This window comes from Sorex araneus, chromosome X (genome assembly GCF_027595985.1).
Source record: "Sorex araneus isolate mSorAra2 chromosome X, mSorAra2.pri, whole genome shotgun sequence".
Lineage (NCBI taxonomy): Eukaryota > Metazoa > Chordata > Mammalia > Eulipotyphla > Soricidae > Sorex > Sorex araneus.
The window spans coordinates 244,210,769-244,230,200 of record NC_073313.1 but is presented as its reverse complement, the minus strand read 5'-3'; the positions used below and the strand labels follow the sequence as shown (position 1 = coordinate 244,230,200).

The 19,432-nt window shown below is 34.6% G+C and overlaps 1 protein-coding gene across 5 annotated transcripts in view; it reads left to right on the top strand.

Annotated features, from left to right (window-relative positions):
- Positions 1-19,432, top strand: part of ERBB4 (erb-b2 receptor tyrosine kinase 4) — a 1,184,587-nt gene that overhangs the window by 878,469 nt on the left and 286,686 nt on the right. For all 5 annotated transcript variants that reach the window (XM_004601330.2, XM_055119903.1, XM_004601331.3 and 2 more), the window contains exons 13-15: positions 2,418-2,550; positions 7,860-7,953; positions 14,610-14,764. In XM_004601330.2, coding sequence (XP_004601387.2) covers positions 2,418-2,550; positions 7,860-7,953; positions 14,610-14,764 — 382 coding nt within the window. The remainder of the gene's footprint in view (positions 1-2,417; positions 2,551-7,859; positions 7,954-14,609; positions 14,765-19,432) is intronic.

Here is a 19,432-nt window from a genome sequence, read left to right as displayed (position 1 = left end):
TTGTGTACATAAATGAATTATATACATATGTTAAAGCAAAACCCAGTTTTTTTTAAATTTTTTTTTTTTTTTTGCTTTGTGGGTCACACCCAGCGATGCTCAGGGGTTACTCCTGGCTTTGCACTCAGGAATTGCTCCTGGCAGTGCTTGGGGGACCATATGGGATGCCGGGGATCGAACCCAGGTCGGCTGTGTACAAGGCAAATGCCCTACCCGCTGTGCTATCGCTCTGGCCCCCAACCCAAACAATTTTTAAAGCAAAAAATGAAAAAAATTTGTTACCAAAATTTAGGCACACATTTGATTCTAAGCTATAATGGCCAGAGCAAAATTCATAAAAGAATGTCTTGATAAATTAGACTTTAAGCTTTAAAACTTCTACTTTTTTAAGAGATAGCACAAAAAGAATAAAAAGACGAGGTTATGACAGGGAGAAAATATATAAGGAACCTCCAATACTTGATAATAAGAAAACAAATATATGAAATGCATATTAAGTGACACTTTACTAAACAAAATATATGAACAGCAAATAACATTAAAATATGCTCCCCATATTTATTCTTTTAAGATAGGTAAATCACCATTACTACTCTACTGCATATTTCTGTATTACAGAAACATTCACAATTATCCTAATCCACCTCAAAAATGCTCTGGTCTAAGCACATTAAATTTCACAACTTACACTGTTGATGTATATTCAAATTAAGACAATTTCTCTAGTTTTGACATTTTTGATATTCTTAATAGTTCTTAAGACCACTACAAATTGCATTTTGAATGCTTCAAATACCAAATTTTTTGATACCAAGAAGAGTATTTGTGGTACTTCTTTTGCTATCTATCTATCCATTCATCTATCAATCTATTTTATCTATCTATCTACCTTCCTACCTATATGTATTCTCTATGTGGATTGATACAGTGTATCTTATGCATAAGAAACAATTTATATGCAGAGTTATATGTATTTATATCTATATCTACATGTAGATTGATAGATACAGTGTTTCTTTACTAACATTGTGTTATTAAGTATAAATGACATAGGAGCAAATTTTATTATACATAAAAGAAAACAAGATCTTAACCTTCAGTAGTAATTTCAAAAGATGCCGCCCAAATATTTTGACATTTTTCTCTATCAACAATGTAAAAATAAAACATTAGAGACTACCATTATTTCATAAACCTCTACCTTTCTTATATTTAGGCACTCCAATATATTGAACTTTTTGAAAACTTTGGTTGTTGTTTGGCTAACTATAAAGGTATATTTAGACTACAGTAGAGTATGAATTAGGAAGTTTTATTTTCATTTCTATTCCTCTCTCCCATTATTATCTTTCATATACTTGTTTTTCCCCCTTATTTAATCTTTTTATTTTATATTTATCATTGATTCTATTAATTCATGGAGCTCTCATATGGATTTGAAAACAAAATGTATGATGTGTTAAAAGATCAAAGAGCTGGCTTGGGAAAGGTTTATTTATTACCGTCATTAGAAATTTAATTTCTGTCACCTCTTCTATATAGAGTTTTGGTATCATGTCATCATCATCATCATCATCATCATCTCATTGATCATTGATTTTCTCGAACAGTCTCAGTAACGTCTCCATTCTTCCTAGCCCTGAGATTTTAGAAGCCCCTCTTTACTTGTCCTTCCCAAAGGTGCTGCATTGGAGGCTCTTTCAGGGTCAGGGGAATGATACCCATCATTTTTAGTGGTTTTGGCATATGAATGCTCCATGGGGAGTTTGCCAGGCTCTCCCATGCGAGCAGGAAACTCTCAATAGCTTGCCAGGTTCTCTGAGAGGGAGAACTAGGCTATAAAATGTCTTCTGGAAGTTTGGTTTTATAGTCTCTGGATGTTGGCCTTTTATGGGATTAAATGGCTCCTGGGGGCAGTTTCTGGGTGTGACCTCCTAGTTACTGGAAAATGGGGGATCTGGGCGGAAGAGGCCCAGTCCTGATTGGTATAGACAATTGAAATCCATGCAATCTTATTAACATTACAGTGACGTACCCTGTAATATGGAAGAAGTTACTTGGAAATAGAGTAAGTAATAGGGACTGGGTCGGTCCAAAGTTGTCTCCCACAGATCTCTTTATTTTTTTATTTTTTTTGCTTTTTGGGTCACACCTGGCGATGCACAGGGGTTACTCCTGGCTCTGCACTCAGGAATTACCCCTGGCGGTGCTCAGGGGACCATATGGGATGCTGGGATTCGAACCCGGGTTGGCCGCGTGCAAGGCAAACGCCCTACCCGCTGTGCTATCACTCCAGCCCCACCACAGATCTCTTTAAAGAAAACTCATTTAGGGATAGCTTTACTTGGGATGACTTAAACTGAAGCTGTGACACAGCAATCTGTTCTACTCTCACCTGATTCTGGTGTGACTTTCAGCTGCAGAAGGAATGGTGTGTAATCGTCTGTGTTCCAGTGATGGCTGTTGGGGACCTGGGCCAGACCAGTGCCTGTCATGTCGTCGATTCAGCAGGGGACGGACCTGTATAGAGTCTTGTAACCTCTATGATGGGTGAGAATATCAAATATTACCTTTTTTTGTTATGAATAGAAAGGCATTTTATGCACATATATTCAGACACACACACACACACACACGTCTGTGTGTGTTTAGGCCTTATTCCTGCCTCTGTGCCCAGGGATCATTCTGGGCAGGTCTTAGAAGACCATCTGTAGAGCAGGGATTGAACCATGCTTGTCCATATGCAAAACGAGTGCCTGACCAGCTATCACGACTCTCCTGCCTGCACTTTAAGGTATCACATTTAATAGTTTAATATTCAAATTAAAAATTGCAGAAAAATGATAGAATATCACAATGCATATACTCTCAAACATTGGCTTTTGTTGTTTTGAGGCCTTACTCCCGACTCTGTGCTCAGGAATCATCCTGGTAGTGTTCAGGGGACCATTTTTGGTGCTGGGGATCAAACAAAGGTCAGCATATGCAAGACATGTGCTGGATCCCCTTTACTATAATTCCTGATTGCTTCAACGTTTTTAAAGAAATCTTTCCACTGCATAAAGGAAACAACCCATGCATAATTATTTAAGGAGAAATAATTTAATTTGAAATAAAAATCCTATATGTGTTTTGCGCACATTTTTGCAAAGTGTGCCAAATAGATCTTAATACATCATTAAAAATATGCTTAAGCAAATTTAAAATATGCATTACTATTTTCCAGTATTATTTTCCCTCTCATATGATTCAATTGTGTTTATTTCCTCATTATTTTGTGTTGTTTTATCTGTAATTGGTATATATAATTATTTTTCCCATTCAGACTGTGAGTCTATTTGATTGTGCTTTAGGAAAAAAAAAATTTTATGTATGACAATTGCATAGCTCTACAGAAAAACTCATTGTGATTTCTATTTGGGCAGTTTTTATTTTTTAAGTGTTCTGCCATTTTCTAAAAATAAGTGAGTCAATATTTTATGTCAGGTATTTTAAATTCCTTCTGGTACTATAATAATCACATTGCCAACAATAAAATCTACTTTATGCCTTGTTGCATGACTTTTTACATACACATAAAATCACTTTATCATAACATACCATTTCATGCATCACAGTTGTCCTTCATTAGGGTGCTAATGCAATTTAGTGTTGCTCCTTTGTCAGATTCCCTTGCACTGTTTACTGAAAGAATTTATGACAGCTTTGTAAAAGTGTATATTTGTAGTTCTTTAATTAATTTCTTCTTCTAGCATGCAAATTATCATATTTTGACCAGTTTCCAGCATTGTGCATTTGCGTTTAATATCAGGATGAAAATCCATGCATCCTAATGATAGTTTTAATTCCCATCTGAAAAATTATCAAAGCCAATTTCTTTCATGAAATTTTATGGAATAAAATTAAAGAATTTACCTGCAGAATTGAGGTGCATGCCTTGCCACACAGTTATCCTAATTTTATTATCGGGACAACATAGTCTGCCAAGCACTGTGTTGAGGTACAGCTGTGGAAACGACTGTGTGCTGGTGGTCTGGCCCAGATAATTCCCAGTACTCCATGATTCAAGGACCATTAGCACTCCTGGACTCTCTCATTGAACCGCTGGCTGTTTATTATTATTAAAGATAGGGCTGGAGAGATAATACAGAACCTTTCCTTTGCACTCAACCAACCCAGGTTTAATTCCTGGCACCACGTGTTGTCTCCAAGGCCCATTACATGAGTTCCGTGAGCCAGGAATTAGCCCTAAGCACTGCTAGGTGTGACTAGACAAAACAAACAAACCAAAAATCCCCAAAGAAAATAATGGAAGGATTTTTTTTTTTAAATAAAAGTCTGATGAGCTTATTGTCTGCCCAGTGTTGGATTTCTTATTTTTCAATAGTATTGACAAATTTCTCACAAAAATACTTAGTGATTAAAACAGGGTTTGTGAAGGAATATATTCAGATACTAATTCCATCATTTTATGTTTTAAATGGTCAACCTTGGGTAAATAATTTAATTATTCTAAACTTGAGTTTCTTATAAGGAAATGGGAGTAATAATGGTTTTAACTTCACAGGCAAGGGTTTCTTCTAGGGAAATGGAATAATAATGGTGACAGGCTATGCATCATTAGGTGAGATGATACGTAAGAAAGTTATTTTTAGATTCTCTACCACTAAAATAGCCATTGCATTTTTGGGTCTGGAGCAATAGCACAGCAGTTAGGGCTTTTGCCTTGCATACAGCTGACCTGGGTTTGATTCCTCCATCCTCTCGGAGAGCCTGGCAAGCTACTGAAAGAATCCTGCCCACACGGCAGAGCCTGGAAAGGCTCTACACTACTCGTGGTGTATTCTATATGCCTAAAACAGTAACAAGTCTCACAATAGAGACGTTACTGGTGCTCACTTGAGCAAATCGATGAAAAATGGGATAACATTGCTACAGTGCAGTGCTAGAGTTAAATTATTAAGACAACACTCACCTATAAAATAACAGAAAGCTTGAGCACTGTTGGGTGTAACCCTAAGCACAAATCAAGTAGTAATTCTGAACATTGCAGGTTATGGTCCAAACTCCTGCCCCCTTGACCTCAAAATAAATGCAGAAATAAAAACATGTGGCATTTACCAAAATTAGGGAGCCATTTTATATATACATATATATATGTATTTATATGTATATATATATATTTAAAATACATTGATGACCATAGAAACAAAAATTTTAAATGAAGTTTCTGACAGACAAAAGAAGAACTGTGATTTTGTCATTGTTAGCATTTAAATCTAGGTCATATGAATCAGAAATCTCAGATAATTTCTGATCTAGAAAAGTAGTTCAATTCTTTGAAACTTTAATAATACAGAAACATCAAAAAGTGTCAGTATAAGTTCTGTACAGATATTCTTATGTTTCATCATCATTGTTTCTCTTGGAAAAGTACTGCTCTTTTACCCAGAGTACTTAAAAAACAGGCTAGAGAAGTGAAGGTATGTATGCCTAGCATTGGTGCTGGGATATAATTTGGGAAAACTCCATTCCAAAGCATTTGATCTTGATTAATAATTGGCTAAGATATGATGCACATCACAAAACTGCACAGAAATATATAGCAAAAATACAAGTGATCAATACCACAGTTCTGCAGAACTCATGTTCAGTAGATCTGGTTTGTTAGGTTACATTCAAGGGTTAGGGAATCTCTGGAAAATTCACAGTAGAATCACTAGAAAACAAGTAAGAAAAAAATAAGTATTAGGAATACAAACAATAAAAAATAGAAGTAACTAACACTACAAAGAGAAGTTGTTCTGGGAATAGAAAAGAACAAAGTCAGAAGCCCTATTGATGAAATTTTATGGGAAAAAAAGGCAATTAGATTGTCTGCTTCATTTTTTAAAAGAACCTATTCATTCTATTCTAGAATAGTGTGGATATGGAATAAGATCTTGGGATGGGGGAGAGAAGAGCAAGGTAAAGGGACCAGAGAGAATACAACCAGGCTTAATTCCTATACCACATGCTTATCTGAGCTAACTAGGGGTACCCATGGTGGCCACAAAGGATTATAATGCAGCTGTGAAGATCCCCAACACCACTGCAGTGGTCAGGTAAGCCAGGCACTGCAGAGCCTGTGGAGCCCACATCTCAGAATAGCTTGTGTGGGCCTTTTGGCTTCCTGAGGAACACTGCCCCCCTCTAAAAAAATAAATAAAAGAAAAGCAGGATGTAGGTTTCGGCATCTTAGCGTTTTTGACCTTTATTTAATAACACAACCCTTTATTTACCCAAGAAATAATGAATTAAGTACTTTGTTGATGATTGCATGCATTACTATAACTATAATCTAATTTCCAGAGATCAATAACACTTTTGGCTCTCTCTTCACTTTAGCGTCTGCTCCCCTTGCCAAAATACAAGGTCATTTTGATTTTTGTATTTTAAAAATTTACTTTGTTGAGTACTTTATATCACTCATGCTGGTGAAATTCGCTAAAGAAATTGTGCTTACGGAACTGTGATTTTAAACGAAAAAAGTCATGAAAAGTTTATGTCAAAGTACATCACTTCACTTTAAACAATGCAAAATCTATAGAACTAAACACACACATATATTATGAAACCATCAATTCATGCTACACATTTTGAAAAACCAAACTTAATTATTTTGCCTTGTACTAGACATAGTCTTAATTAAATACACAGAAAAGAACAGTCTTTTGTACCTCTATTATTTATCTAGGCTTTAGAGTAACCACATTAAATCATATTCTATATTAAAAATTAGCAAATAAGTCAGTATGATAAACAATAGGTGCCTGTCTGGCATGCAGCCAATCCTGGTTCAACCCTTGCACTCAGATGATCTTCTGAACACCACAGAAGTAACAGGATCACCAGGTGTGCCTCAAAAAACAAACAAAACTCCATTAATGATCTTAAAGTAATATTCTTGATTTTCTTTACTTTAATTTCTTGTATATTTGTGGCAAAGATTTTATTAAAACCTAGTATACGTGGTAAATACCTAATTATTGAAATTAAAATTTCATAGTCACTACTTATTGTAAAATGCATATGTTGATAATGTTTAGTATTAAACTAGGTATCAAATGTAAGGTCCATAATAATCATCATCTCTGTTCTAACAATTAAGTTATAGAATGGTTCCATCAAACTGTTTTGATTTTTTTTAGACAATAGAACTGCTTCAGAAAGAATTTAAAGGGAACAACATATTGAGATATTACATAAATAGCTTATGATAATCTAGCCATCACCCAAAAAAAAGCATTATTTTATTTTATTTTTCAAAATCTCCAAGGCAGGTATTACAAAAGAAAAAATGAAATCAAAAAACTTTTTGAAGTCTTACCAAAAAATAAATTAAAGAGTCTTGGGATTTGAAGGACATGTTTGAGGAATATTCTTGTGACTTGAAAACAAGAAAAATGTCATAGTTCTTTCAAAGTTTACAAAACTTTGCTGCATTCAGAAATATCATTTTATGGAGAGACAAGCAGGCATAGTTTTACTTTAAAAGGTAAAAATAGTTCTGCTGCATCATCAGAAAAATCATAACTTTTTTTTTTAAGAGTATCTCTCACAAGAGAGAGGTTTTCTGAATGAGTGTGTCATAGAACCCAGAGAGGGCACGCCGAACCATCTGGCTGCAGTTTATCTTTTCTCCTAATGGAGAACTTATTCCTTAATGTACAGGGAAATGATTCTGATGCTCCTGGCTCATAGGGAAAGAAACACACTCCAGAATATACTCTGCCAATAGTACTTTTAGCAGATGTTACTCCATTTGTTACGTTGACAGCTTGTTTGCACATTGCCTGACGCAGCTGATGTTTTCACAGTGAATTTCGGGAGTTTGAGAATGGTTCCATCTGTGTGGAGTGTGACCCCCAATGTGAGAAGATGGAGGATGGTCTCCTCACCTGCCATGGACCGGTAAGCCTGAAAACATCTGTGGTTGTGTTGGCTTATTCATGTATGAATGTTTCTTGTGTCATTGTTTTATTGTTTATTCATCCATTCAATAGGCATTTGTAGTGGACTATAGGGAGTCATGGTTCACATGCCATGGTTGACATTTTAGCCTCAAGAGGCTTACAGCTTAGTAATAGAGATGAAATATTTTAAGATTCAATTTCTTGAACATTTGTGTCCAGATAATATATCTAAAGAGAAGACATGAAGCTATTTCTGAAGATTTTGCAGTATTAAAAAGAAAAGGAAGAGTCTCAAGTAATGAAACTGAAGAGAACAATTATTTAGATTGAAGTCTATATAAATTGTAAAGAAACTCAGTGGGAGAATAAAATAAATCTGTCTTATGATGGAAATTGGAGCATCAGGACAGACACTAGCCAAGTGTTGGAGGAGAATCTTGAATGAGGAAACAAAGAAATACAAATGTGAAAGTTCATGTTGTGTTTGAGGTGAAATTTAACAAGTCATTCAGTCTAGTGGAATTGTGGAGGGCAGTGGAAAGACAGAGGAAAAGGAGGAATCAAAAAGTAAAATCGTAGGCAGTGTGATAAACACCAAGGTAGAGAGAAAACCTGAGTTGTGAGAATCAAAGCAAGGGCTATGGGACCAGGAAAGTTTTCATGCATAAATTGGCATTGATGCAGTTTTAAAGTAGTTTTCTATAGGAAATAATAATTATATTCTTAGACCTTCCCTTTGGCTCCCATCATTTAAGCTTTCTCTTAATAATGAGGTCAGTATGATTTTGTCATTCCAAAGTGTCATATTCATCCTTCTTTAGGCAAATTTCCAGTTTATTTGTGTATTAACTCATCTTGTGGATAATTTGGGGATCAACATTGGGGTTTAGACAAAAGCTCAATATTGCTCCATAAGAATTCATTTGAAAATGAAATAATATTAATTTTTCTACCAGAGTGCTTATTCAGCACTTAATTAGCTTAGAAAAAAATATCATTGAGCCCTCCAAACTTCCATTAGGCCCCAATGAGCTGTTCTGGAACTTCATCTAAAGAAGGATGTGGAAAACTTGGACAGTTCAGAGGACTACCACAAGGATGATTAAGCTTGGAAAATCAGACCTCTGAGAAAAAGAAGTGGTGTGATTTGGCATGAAGAACCAAAGTCTAAAAGACATTTTAATATGTAATAATCTCCAAGTAAGTATGCAAAGGGCATATGTAGCTATATTCATTCTTCACTAAGGATAGTAATGAAAAATACATTTAATCTGCAGCCTGAGGAATGTGGATTCTTTAAAGTAATTGATTAAACTATGGGAAGTAAAATTCTATAATAGAATTGAGCTATCTCTGTAAGACATTTTCAAAGCTAACATTTTTGGTATATTTTTGATCATAAGTCATGGTCAGTATCTTTCAGAGAGATTGAGACTTAAAAATTTCATGATTAGAAAACTCAAGAATTTGTTCATTTCCTCTGAGCAAGGCAAATTGCAAAGCAGCTTCATATTTTATATCCATATGCTGCTTCTAAGTAAATAAAAGTGCTATTAAAGGACTAATTTGATATTTTTAAATGCATATGTTTTTCAAAGCTTACATGTCCATTCTTTTGTATCTTGATAGAATTGAGGGAGTTTATATTTTTTTGAAAAGTTAATATACCTCCAATTTAATAATCACTGCTAGGGCTAGAGAGATAGTACAGCAAGCAATTTGCTTGCCTTGCATGTGGCAGACATGGTTTTAATCCCTGGCATCCCATATGCTACCCAGCAATGATTCCTGAGCACAGAGCAAGGAGTAAGCCCTGAGTAACAAAGTGTATAGCACCCAAACAAAAAGAAAAAGCAAAATAGACTCAGTAAAAAAATACAAATAGATATTTAATGAATACTTGCTGATTTTATGAGAGCAGTGTTGTTAGTCATTAAAAATCACTATGCATCGCCAGGAGTGATAGTTCAAGAGACAGAGCACATATAGGAGGCTTAGGTTCCATCTCTGACACTGTGATCCCGAGCACCACAAAGCATGATCTCTGAGCACAGAGCCAGAAGTAGCTCCTAAATACAACCAGATGTGGTCCCAAATCTTCTCTCTCCCGAACAAAATATCACTACCCAGGGTCAAAATTGTGATTATCTCTAAAGATTAGAGAAGGCAATAATTTAGAAGTAGAAAATGCTTTATTTAGCTGAATTAGGCATCTGTGACAGATCCATACATGAGGTCAAGTCAACTTAATTATTTAATGAGGAAGACTTTAAATGCTAAGTAGTTTTGAACCCAATGTTATTTGGAGTGTGACATCTGCAAAACTGTGCTCAAACCACAGCGTGGACTCTGCTCCAATTAGTTGGTTGTTTGCTTTTAGCAGTTACAGTTTATATTAAGTTGTTGTCTATTTCTGTGTTCACATATTGATTATCACTAATAGAGACAGAGGTGTTTTGGGGTGCCCCGTGTTAATATAAACTACTTAAAATATCTGAAAGATTTTGGAAAGTTCTCCATGAGATTGCAAGCATGAATGGGTGGAGGGAAATGTATTATAAAGCTGGTTGAATTTTCCACACAATATTGAGCATTTTGTTGTTAGTGGTCATAGTTTCCTGATCTGTCAATTATTTAATAATTCTTAAATATCTATATGTATCAAATCCAATTATATACTAAAATAAATGTGACTTTTTACATTCCATTTAAATTTTTAAACAATTGAACATATATAGTATTTTAAAAAGTTGCTCTATAACTCAGAAAGTCTACATGGAGGTAGGATTTTAAAAGCATATTTTATATTCTTTTTATTTCACTTTCTTTTTCTTCACAACTAACAATGTCTATAATACAATATGGATGAAATACTTTCTGAAACTGTGATAGCTATATGTAAAATGGGATGGTATTATCCTATTTAAATGTGACAGAAATCCAGGATAATCTTGAGAGGGATAATTTGAAATGAAGGAAGACTCCGCTTTTATATTCTTATCTGTACTTGGTCTTCTTTATATCCTTTCTTTTCTTTCTTTTCTTTTCTCTTTTACAATTTTATCCTGTCTGCTTACTTTCACTGTTCATTTGCGGTGACATCAATGTGAGATGAAGAATAGCAAGATAAATTAGGAAAAGTTGTAGAAGACTAAATATAAGCCAGGAAGGTAGAAAGAGAAAAGAAGACAGTCGAGGCAGACTTTAAAAATGCATTTTTTAATAAAAGCTAAGATAGCTATGAAAATCAGCCCAATAAAGATTGTGCTGACTTCACAGTCTAACTTGCAAAAGCAGTGTTGAAATCTTTTTCATGTAATACATCGTCTAAGTCTGAGAAAATTTCTTAGACATTTTTCTTCACAGTGATGGTATAGTAGTTCAAGCTTCTGGCATCTGAGCTTATGGCAACCCAAACTCTTCTGTGGCATCCCTACATGATGGCAACAGGATTGGGAGGCTGGGATTTTAGCATTAGTAGTCTCATATATAAATCATTCTTTCTAACATCATTGTTCCAAGAAAAATAGGTCACACCTCTCATGTAAAGGCTAGTATAGTCATCTCTATGAAGTAGAAGAGAATGGGATATTGGTGAATAGTAGCTTTGTCTCTTAGTGTAGCCACCAGAGAAAAACATCAATTGCCTATAGGAAAAAGATGTAATGTTCCTATTAGGATTAAGTCTATCTTTTAGTTGTCTGTCTGCAATGAGTCCAATACAAGTTTAAAATTAGAGACAGAGACTAATGCTGCTTTCACCCGTGTTTTCTGCTATTGCATTTATCTGTTCACTCATTGCACCTAGATTCATAATAGCTTCATCACCTATGATAGTAAAGTAAGCAATAGACTTACCATATTGTTTTAAACTTTTGTGTTATGCAAATGAGATAAATTCAGTGCATTTTATTTCTTTTGAAAATGTTCAGGATGTTTTTCAGTATGTCAGCTTAGGATCTTTGGTTTTGTTTCCTGACAATGCAGTTTAATACAAGGATCTTTAGAAACAAAGAAGCTCAAAAGTAAAATTCTAAAGTACACTTAGGATAAACTATTGATTTAATTTTATAATTTTTGTATCTTCTGGGGCTGGAGCAATAGCACAGCAGGTAGGGAGTTTGCCTTGCATGCGGCCTACCCAAGTTCGATTCCTCCATCCCTCTTGAAGAGCCTGGCAAGCTACCGAGAGTATCATGCCCACATGGTAAAATCTAGCAAGCTAGCTGTGGCATATTTGATATGCCAAAAACAGTAATAACAAGTTCTCACAATGGAGCCGTTACTGGTGCCCATTCGAGCAAATCAATGAACAATGGGATGACAGCAAAGTGCAACTAAATCTTCTGATTCTATTAAGACATTCTTTTTATATTTCAAGGGTTTTTATATAAAAAAATTTCAAGTTCTGGCTATTATCTAATTTACTCAGAGTATCTCCAGTGCCTTTGTACAGGAAATTTTGAATTTATTATTCATCTTACAGCCTAGTTCTTCCTCTCAGAGAACATGGCAAGCTCCCGAGAGCTTCCTGCCCTCATGAGAGAGCCTGGCAAACTCCCCATGAGGTATTCATATGCCAAATACAGTAACAATGATGGGTCTCATTCACCTGACCCTGAAAGAGCCTCTAATGCTGTAGTGTTTGGAAGGACGAGTAAAGAGAGGCTGCTAAAAATCTCAGAGCTAGGATGGATGGAGACATCACTGCGCCTGCTCGAGCAAATAGATTATCAACAGGATGATAGTGATAGTGATGGTATTTTGCAATAAGTTTTTAATCATGTTTCCTGTCTGGTACAATGAGTGATGCCACTGAGCAGATTTGCATAGAAATGATTTTGCTTAATAGACAGCACGCCAGTATCTATAAACAGGTGTTAACATTGGAAACATATGAAGTATTACCTTTTTTTGTATTAAATAAGAAAGATTTTGACAAGAGAAAACTACAGTTTGAATAGAATAATTTTTTGAGCTCTAAATCTCAAGTCAAAAATAGTGAAATAGATAGCCGTCCAAGGGACCGCACCTGTCTTAAGTTATCAAGAACCCTTTCCTGAATTACATTTTTTTTTTTTGCTTTTTGGGTCACACCTGGCAATGCACAGGGGTTACTCCTGGCTCTGCACTCAGGAATTACCCCTGGCCTTGCTCAGGGGACCATATGGGATGCTGGGATTTGAACCCGGGTCGGCTGCGTGCAAGGCAAACGCCCTACCCGCTGTGCTATCTCTCCAGCCCCCTGAATTACATTTTGTTCTTGATATCATGCTTCTTCATTAGCAGCTTTGATATTTAATCTAGAAACATAAATAGTATGTTTCTATTTTCTAAAGCCTTATATTGCCAGTGTAAAATGTTGGCTACTTTTGGAAAAACTATAATGTACTTCCCCACATGTATTGATTCCTACACACTCAGCCTAATAACTAACTCTCTAAAAGGTGTTCCTGGTTTTCTTTTCTTTCAAATGTGTTCTATAAATTCCTCTATATTTACTCTATCTTATTTATCCCGAGTTGTGTTTAATATGTATGGTCATACTTGTTGAAACCTTATGGATGTAGATTTGAGGGAGAAATTGATTAGAAAATTTTGTGGGAAGAAATGGAAAAGAAATAAGGAAAGCTAAAAAATGATACTCAGGGAAATTTAAAAAGAAATTTCTAATAGGAAACATATTTGTGAGAATAGAGTTTGTAAAAATATGGATATCTTTAAACAGTATCACATCTTTTAACTATATTTTGTGAAAATGATCTCAATGTTCTGTGATATAAGGATATATCGCTAGCACAAAATCAAAAGCATTTTTTTGTAAAATTCTTAAATGTCTATTGCAATTGTTCTTAATTATACTTTTTATGACATTTAAGTAGACATACTCAGATTGTCTCTAATTAACAATATATGATAAAATTTTGTATCATAAACAAAAGTATGAAGTGACTAAGTGAGTTAGTTACATGTAAATTTCCAGTGCTCATTTCTACATTGTTTTTCATTCTTGATAATATCCCCATAACATATTATAACTGTCTACTTAAATGTAATTGTCATAATACATCTTTATAAGACCTTTAGCATTATTTGAGTTTGAATAATGTCCCACAAATAGGAAATCATTTTTAGCATATTTGTAGGATGATTCAAGACCAATCATAAACTAAAAATTAATATTTATTGTCTTAAACAGCCTGATTCCTGGCAACCTAAATATAGAAAAAATTAATTTAAAGTTCCAAAAGACATTACACAACTAAAGGAATGTTTATATTTCACTTTTAATGAAATTCATTGTAAACTATTTTCTTTATTATCCTGTGTCTCATTAACTATTTCATAAGAATGCACACATATTTTTATCATGATAAAATGATCTGAGAAAAAGCGCATTGTTTCTAATTATTTCTGTACATCAATAACATCAAAATAAATGACTGAAAGAAAATGAGGAGTTCTATAGAAAAGGTGTCCAATATTTTTTGCTAAATGAGAATCTATAATACTTATACCTCTCTTTGAACTGCTGAAAATATATCCACCAGTTCCCAAGACTAGCCACTAGCTTTGTCACATTTGGTAAGTCAGACTATTTCCCAGAGTAAATTCCAACAATGTTTTTATTTTGCTTTATTTTTCAATCCTTAGGGACCTGACAACTGTACAAAGTGCTCTCATTTTAAAGATGGCCCAAACTGCGTGGAAAAATGTCCAGATGGCTTACAGGGCACAAACAGTTTTATTTTCAAGTATGCTGACCAGGATCGGGAATGCCACCCATGCCATCCAAATTGTACTCAGGGGTAAGCATGCTTTTTTGCTTCGTGATTCACAAATAGTAAAATGCATATCTTGATCCTTGCTACTGTCTCTTAGATGCTAATATTCTCATGCAAAACTGTATTCGATTTCAAATTTTTTCTTAGAAAAAGTCATTTCTAAGGGTCCATAGTTTATGAATTGAAAAGAAAAGTCATATTTATAACCTCAAAATATTTTTACTCAACATTAACTTTAACCATTTTTAACACCTCCATGGAGCTTATTTCAGCTATAGTTTTGTGGATCTGAGAAATTCTTTCAACTTTGAGTGGGTATGGACTATGAAAAAATGACAAAATAGGAATCATACCTCTAAGATTTGTGCTTAATACATTTTTTTAAACAGAAGCGTGTGTTTCTTCTTGTTGCTGTTGTTAAAGTAAGTTTCTAATTGAAATTCTTTCTCTTTATTTTTATATCCTGCTTAAAGTAAATACCTCTTTTAGATAAACAATGCCTTAGATAAAGCTTTAACAAAATATAAGCAAAAGCAGTGGTTCCAGTGGGAAAATGTGGAATTATAGCCATTATATTTTAGATAAATTTTTACATGTTATTTAATGACAGATTAACCAATAAGGCAGAATTTTATTGATATAGGATACTATTATGAGTACATACACATGTATTTTTAAAAGATAAATTTTAGAAAGAATAACAATTATTTTGTCTTCAGTAATGTAAATAGTTTCAGAACCAAAAGTGTCCCACATTCTGTTAATTATTTTTGTCCATAAAGCCTCTTATCCATTGTGAGCACACACATATGCATGCACAAACACAAGTACAACATATATTCTTAACACACACTTGTTGAGAACTATTTCTATCAGGCAGGTAGACTTGATATTCCATTAAAACAACAACAACAACAACAACAACATAAAGGATTTTCTGCCAGATTAAGGGCTAGTTGTTAGAGGATCTTGAAGAAGTTTAGCAAACAGCATCATTTTCTGCCAAGAGGACATCGATTTGTGGATGCTGCCACAATTTCCTGCAGGTCAAGAAATCATTTTAAGTCACTCTGTGAAGTGGCAGATCATCAAAGGTAAAGTATGTTATGCCATTCAAATTCAAATTCAGTTCAGAGGAGCTAACATCATCTCATTGGATTAGCTGTACGCACCATAGGTTGAGGATCTTAAACTAGTCACTTTGCTTCAAGGAAACTGAAAGAAATAGATTAGCCCCCTTGAGAGTTAGGGGCACACTCAAGTTCAGAGTCTCTCATGAAAGACAACTTGTGCTGCTGGTACGGGAGAGTCAGCAGTGGAAAGAGAAAACTTTGCTTACTAAAATAATCATCCACAGAGGGTTTTATTGTTTTGCAGCTAAAATTAAACCAGTAAATTATTCAATACAATGTTGATGTCAACAGCTGTTGCCATCAAAATGAGACCTTTTGCTGTTTCTGCAAATCTAATTACAACAAAGTCATCAGGGAAATGAAAGCAAGATCACAGATCTATAGTCTCAGTGTGTGACTTGTATGTCTTCTTACCCTTTTAAATAAGGATTATATAATCACTCTAATGAAAACATATAGTGGAGGGAAATATAAAAGACAATAAAGAGATCAGTTTACTGTAACAACATTTTGACTGTCAATCTAAAGGGAGCATGAGGTATAATAGGCAACAAATCTCATAATCTCACTGTGAACTCCAAGGAAATGCAATATTGTCTTTAAAGTCACTGGTGCAGATATGGTTAGACACAACTTGAATGCTCTACTCCCTAAGATAAAGGGATTCTGTAATGCCAGACTTAGTCCTGATGGGTGTTTGTTTATGTACATTTAGCTTTCTGCTTTCTTTCCTCTTACAAAGGCTCTCATTATTATGCAGGTTTATACACTTTAGAAAAGTGCTGTGGTCCGAGCACCAGAAAGAATTCCACAAAAGTGGAGCCCCTAAATTCCTAATTTTTTTTCCCTATCTTCCCGAGTTGAAATGCAGCACTGTGCTTTCTGATTCCTTAGTAAATGACCAGGTCTTGTGTAGGCAGCACGGAGATAGGCTCCTTCCCTACAAAGTTCTCACCAGCAGTGAGAGGGTAGGACAAGTCACTGGTCTGATTATTAAACCCTATCAATAAGCCTGAGCTCCGCAGGCCAGCTCCACTTTGGAAAGTGACATTTCTTTTACATGCCAATATTAGGTGAGATAGATAATTCAAGAGCCAACTTAATGGAAATAGACTTTCAAATCACACTTTTTTTTTAGAATGAGAGTTCTTACTTTGAATTCTATTTAATGATTTTTTTTTGAAAATAAAATTATCTGTGTAATATGTTAAAAGCACTTTTACTACTGTAAAAGTACATTAAATATATTGGCTCTAATAAGTTCTTAGGATAATTTTTAAATAGATTATCCATTTAACACCTATCAGAAAATTCTCACTAATACTCCTAGAGGAAAAAGAAATAACATTCCTTTTGGCCTAAGCTAGAGAACTATTATTATAGCAGCTTTTTCTCATTTTATTCATTCTTCAACTTTGTGTCCTATGTATTCAACTTCAACAAAGTTCTCTTGAACAAAATTATGTGCTTTCAGTCTACTTGGTAACTCAGAAAGGAGTAAGACAGAACTCTTCACCATTAGGGATTTACATTACCATGAATTTCTATTCTTACATTTTAGATTCTTCCTTTAGAGATTCTTATCATGAAATTTTATTTTATTTTGTTTAGGGGGCCATGTCTGACTATCCTCAGGGCTTACTCCTGGTTCTGTGCTCAGCTATTACTCTGGCCAGGGTCTGGGCACCATATGGGGTGCCAGGAATAGATAGAATCCAGTTGGTTGCTGGGCAAGGCGAATGCTTTACCAGCTATGCTATCACGGCCCCACTATCATGGAATTTTTAAACAATGAGCAAGAATTTAAAACTGAACAGATATTTTCATGTTTGGAATTATCAAATTGCAAGGGGGTATTTTGTTTGTTGTTGTTGTTGTTGTTGGGGGGGGGCGTACCCAGAAGTGCTCAGGTCTTACTCCTGACTGAGATTAGGGGGATTGCTTCTGGTGGGATTTGGAGGGCCACACTGACTTTGGGGGGAAGACCCAGGGTCGTCTGCTTGCAAGGCAAGCTCCCTACCTAAAACTCTGGCCCCAGTGTGGCAATTTTTAAGAGGACATATAAACTCAAATTAACATGCAATTAAGTAAACAGAAGTAAAGTCTAGGATTATGTCTTCCCCAGTATCACCTTTGTTCATGATACTTGTCAATGTTACTTTAGATTTAAGTACTTGTCAATGTTACTTGTATCAATGTTACAATGATACTTGTCAATGTTACTTTAGATTTAAGTACTTTAGATTAAGTACATACAATGATACTTTAGATTTAAGCCATGGAATGAGGTGTTTACCTTATAAGGTATCTTTAAAAATCATATTAAAATTACTACAATTGCTATTATATTTGATGATTAAATTTAATACATAACAATGGTTTAACAAGTATTTCATATTTTTATTAATGTGGCAATAAAATTTTACTGTTGATGAGAGGGAAATGTTCCCTTGTGGAATTACTATCTATACTGTTTTAATTGAAATTTTTGTTTCTCTGTTTTCATTTTAAAACCTGGAGGATATTTTGTCAAAGTATTCACTTTTGTTAGTATTACCGGTACAAGGTAGTTTTCTATTAGTAAATGGTAGCAAATGTTAAACACAAATCAATATTTTCAGGTCTATTTGAAATGTTATGCTCATATTTTGTAGTTTATTTTTCTGAACTTTCTCTAATGTTTCTGCTTCTAACACTATTTTTTTAAGTATATTTGATATTTTCTTTCAGTTTTTTACTTTCTTTCAGATTTTAATGTTTCTAATGCCATAATGCTTGTGTCCGTCATTTAGTGATCCTGTTAGATAAATTTAAATAGCATGTAATAATTATAGTCACTTATATATATTGAATGTACAAAAATTGAAATAAAATGTAAATCTTATTAAATTCACTATCTTTAAAAAATATCCTACCAATTGTCATACCATTACTTTTGCCTTTTATGTTTCTTTGATCTTAGTTAATAAATATGCTAAAGAAACCACATAACCTTCTCAACATATACTCTTGATTTGATACCTGTCACTTTAGACCCTTCTCTCCCTGTGTTTCTAATCTAATCTGTTAATTTCAGTTTGCTTACTGAAGGCACAGCAACTAGTCTAGTGATCTCCTCAGTAGCAACTTAAACTATTCTAAGGCACAGCACTAGTCTAGTGATCTCCTCAGTAGCAACTTAAACTATTCTAAATAATTTTCTCTTACTGTACTAGACATCTTGGTTTTTACTTATTTTTCCCTCCGAGTTATTTAGGCATCATGATTCACAATCCATTTAAGAATGACGTCTTAAGTATGCAATGCTCCAGCACCACAGCCATCGCTAGGAAGGTTTGTGTATTCCACCAGTGTCAAACTCTGTTCACTCCCACTGCCTGTCCCACCCTCATTGGAATCTGTTCTGCAGACTAATTTTCAGATTTTTTAAAAATAGTTATGATCACTGCTTTTCCCCAGTGTTCTGTTTTCGATTGGCTTCCTTGACTTCCTGTTACCTAACCTTCCACATGCCACGGTCTATAATAAATACAGATCTGGTGGTTTTATTTCTTCAAGA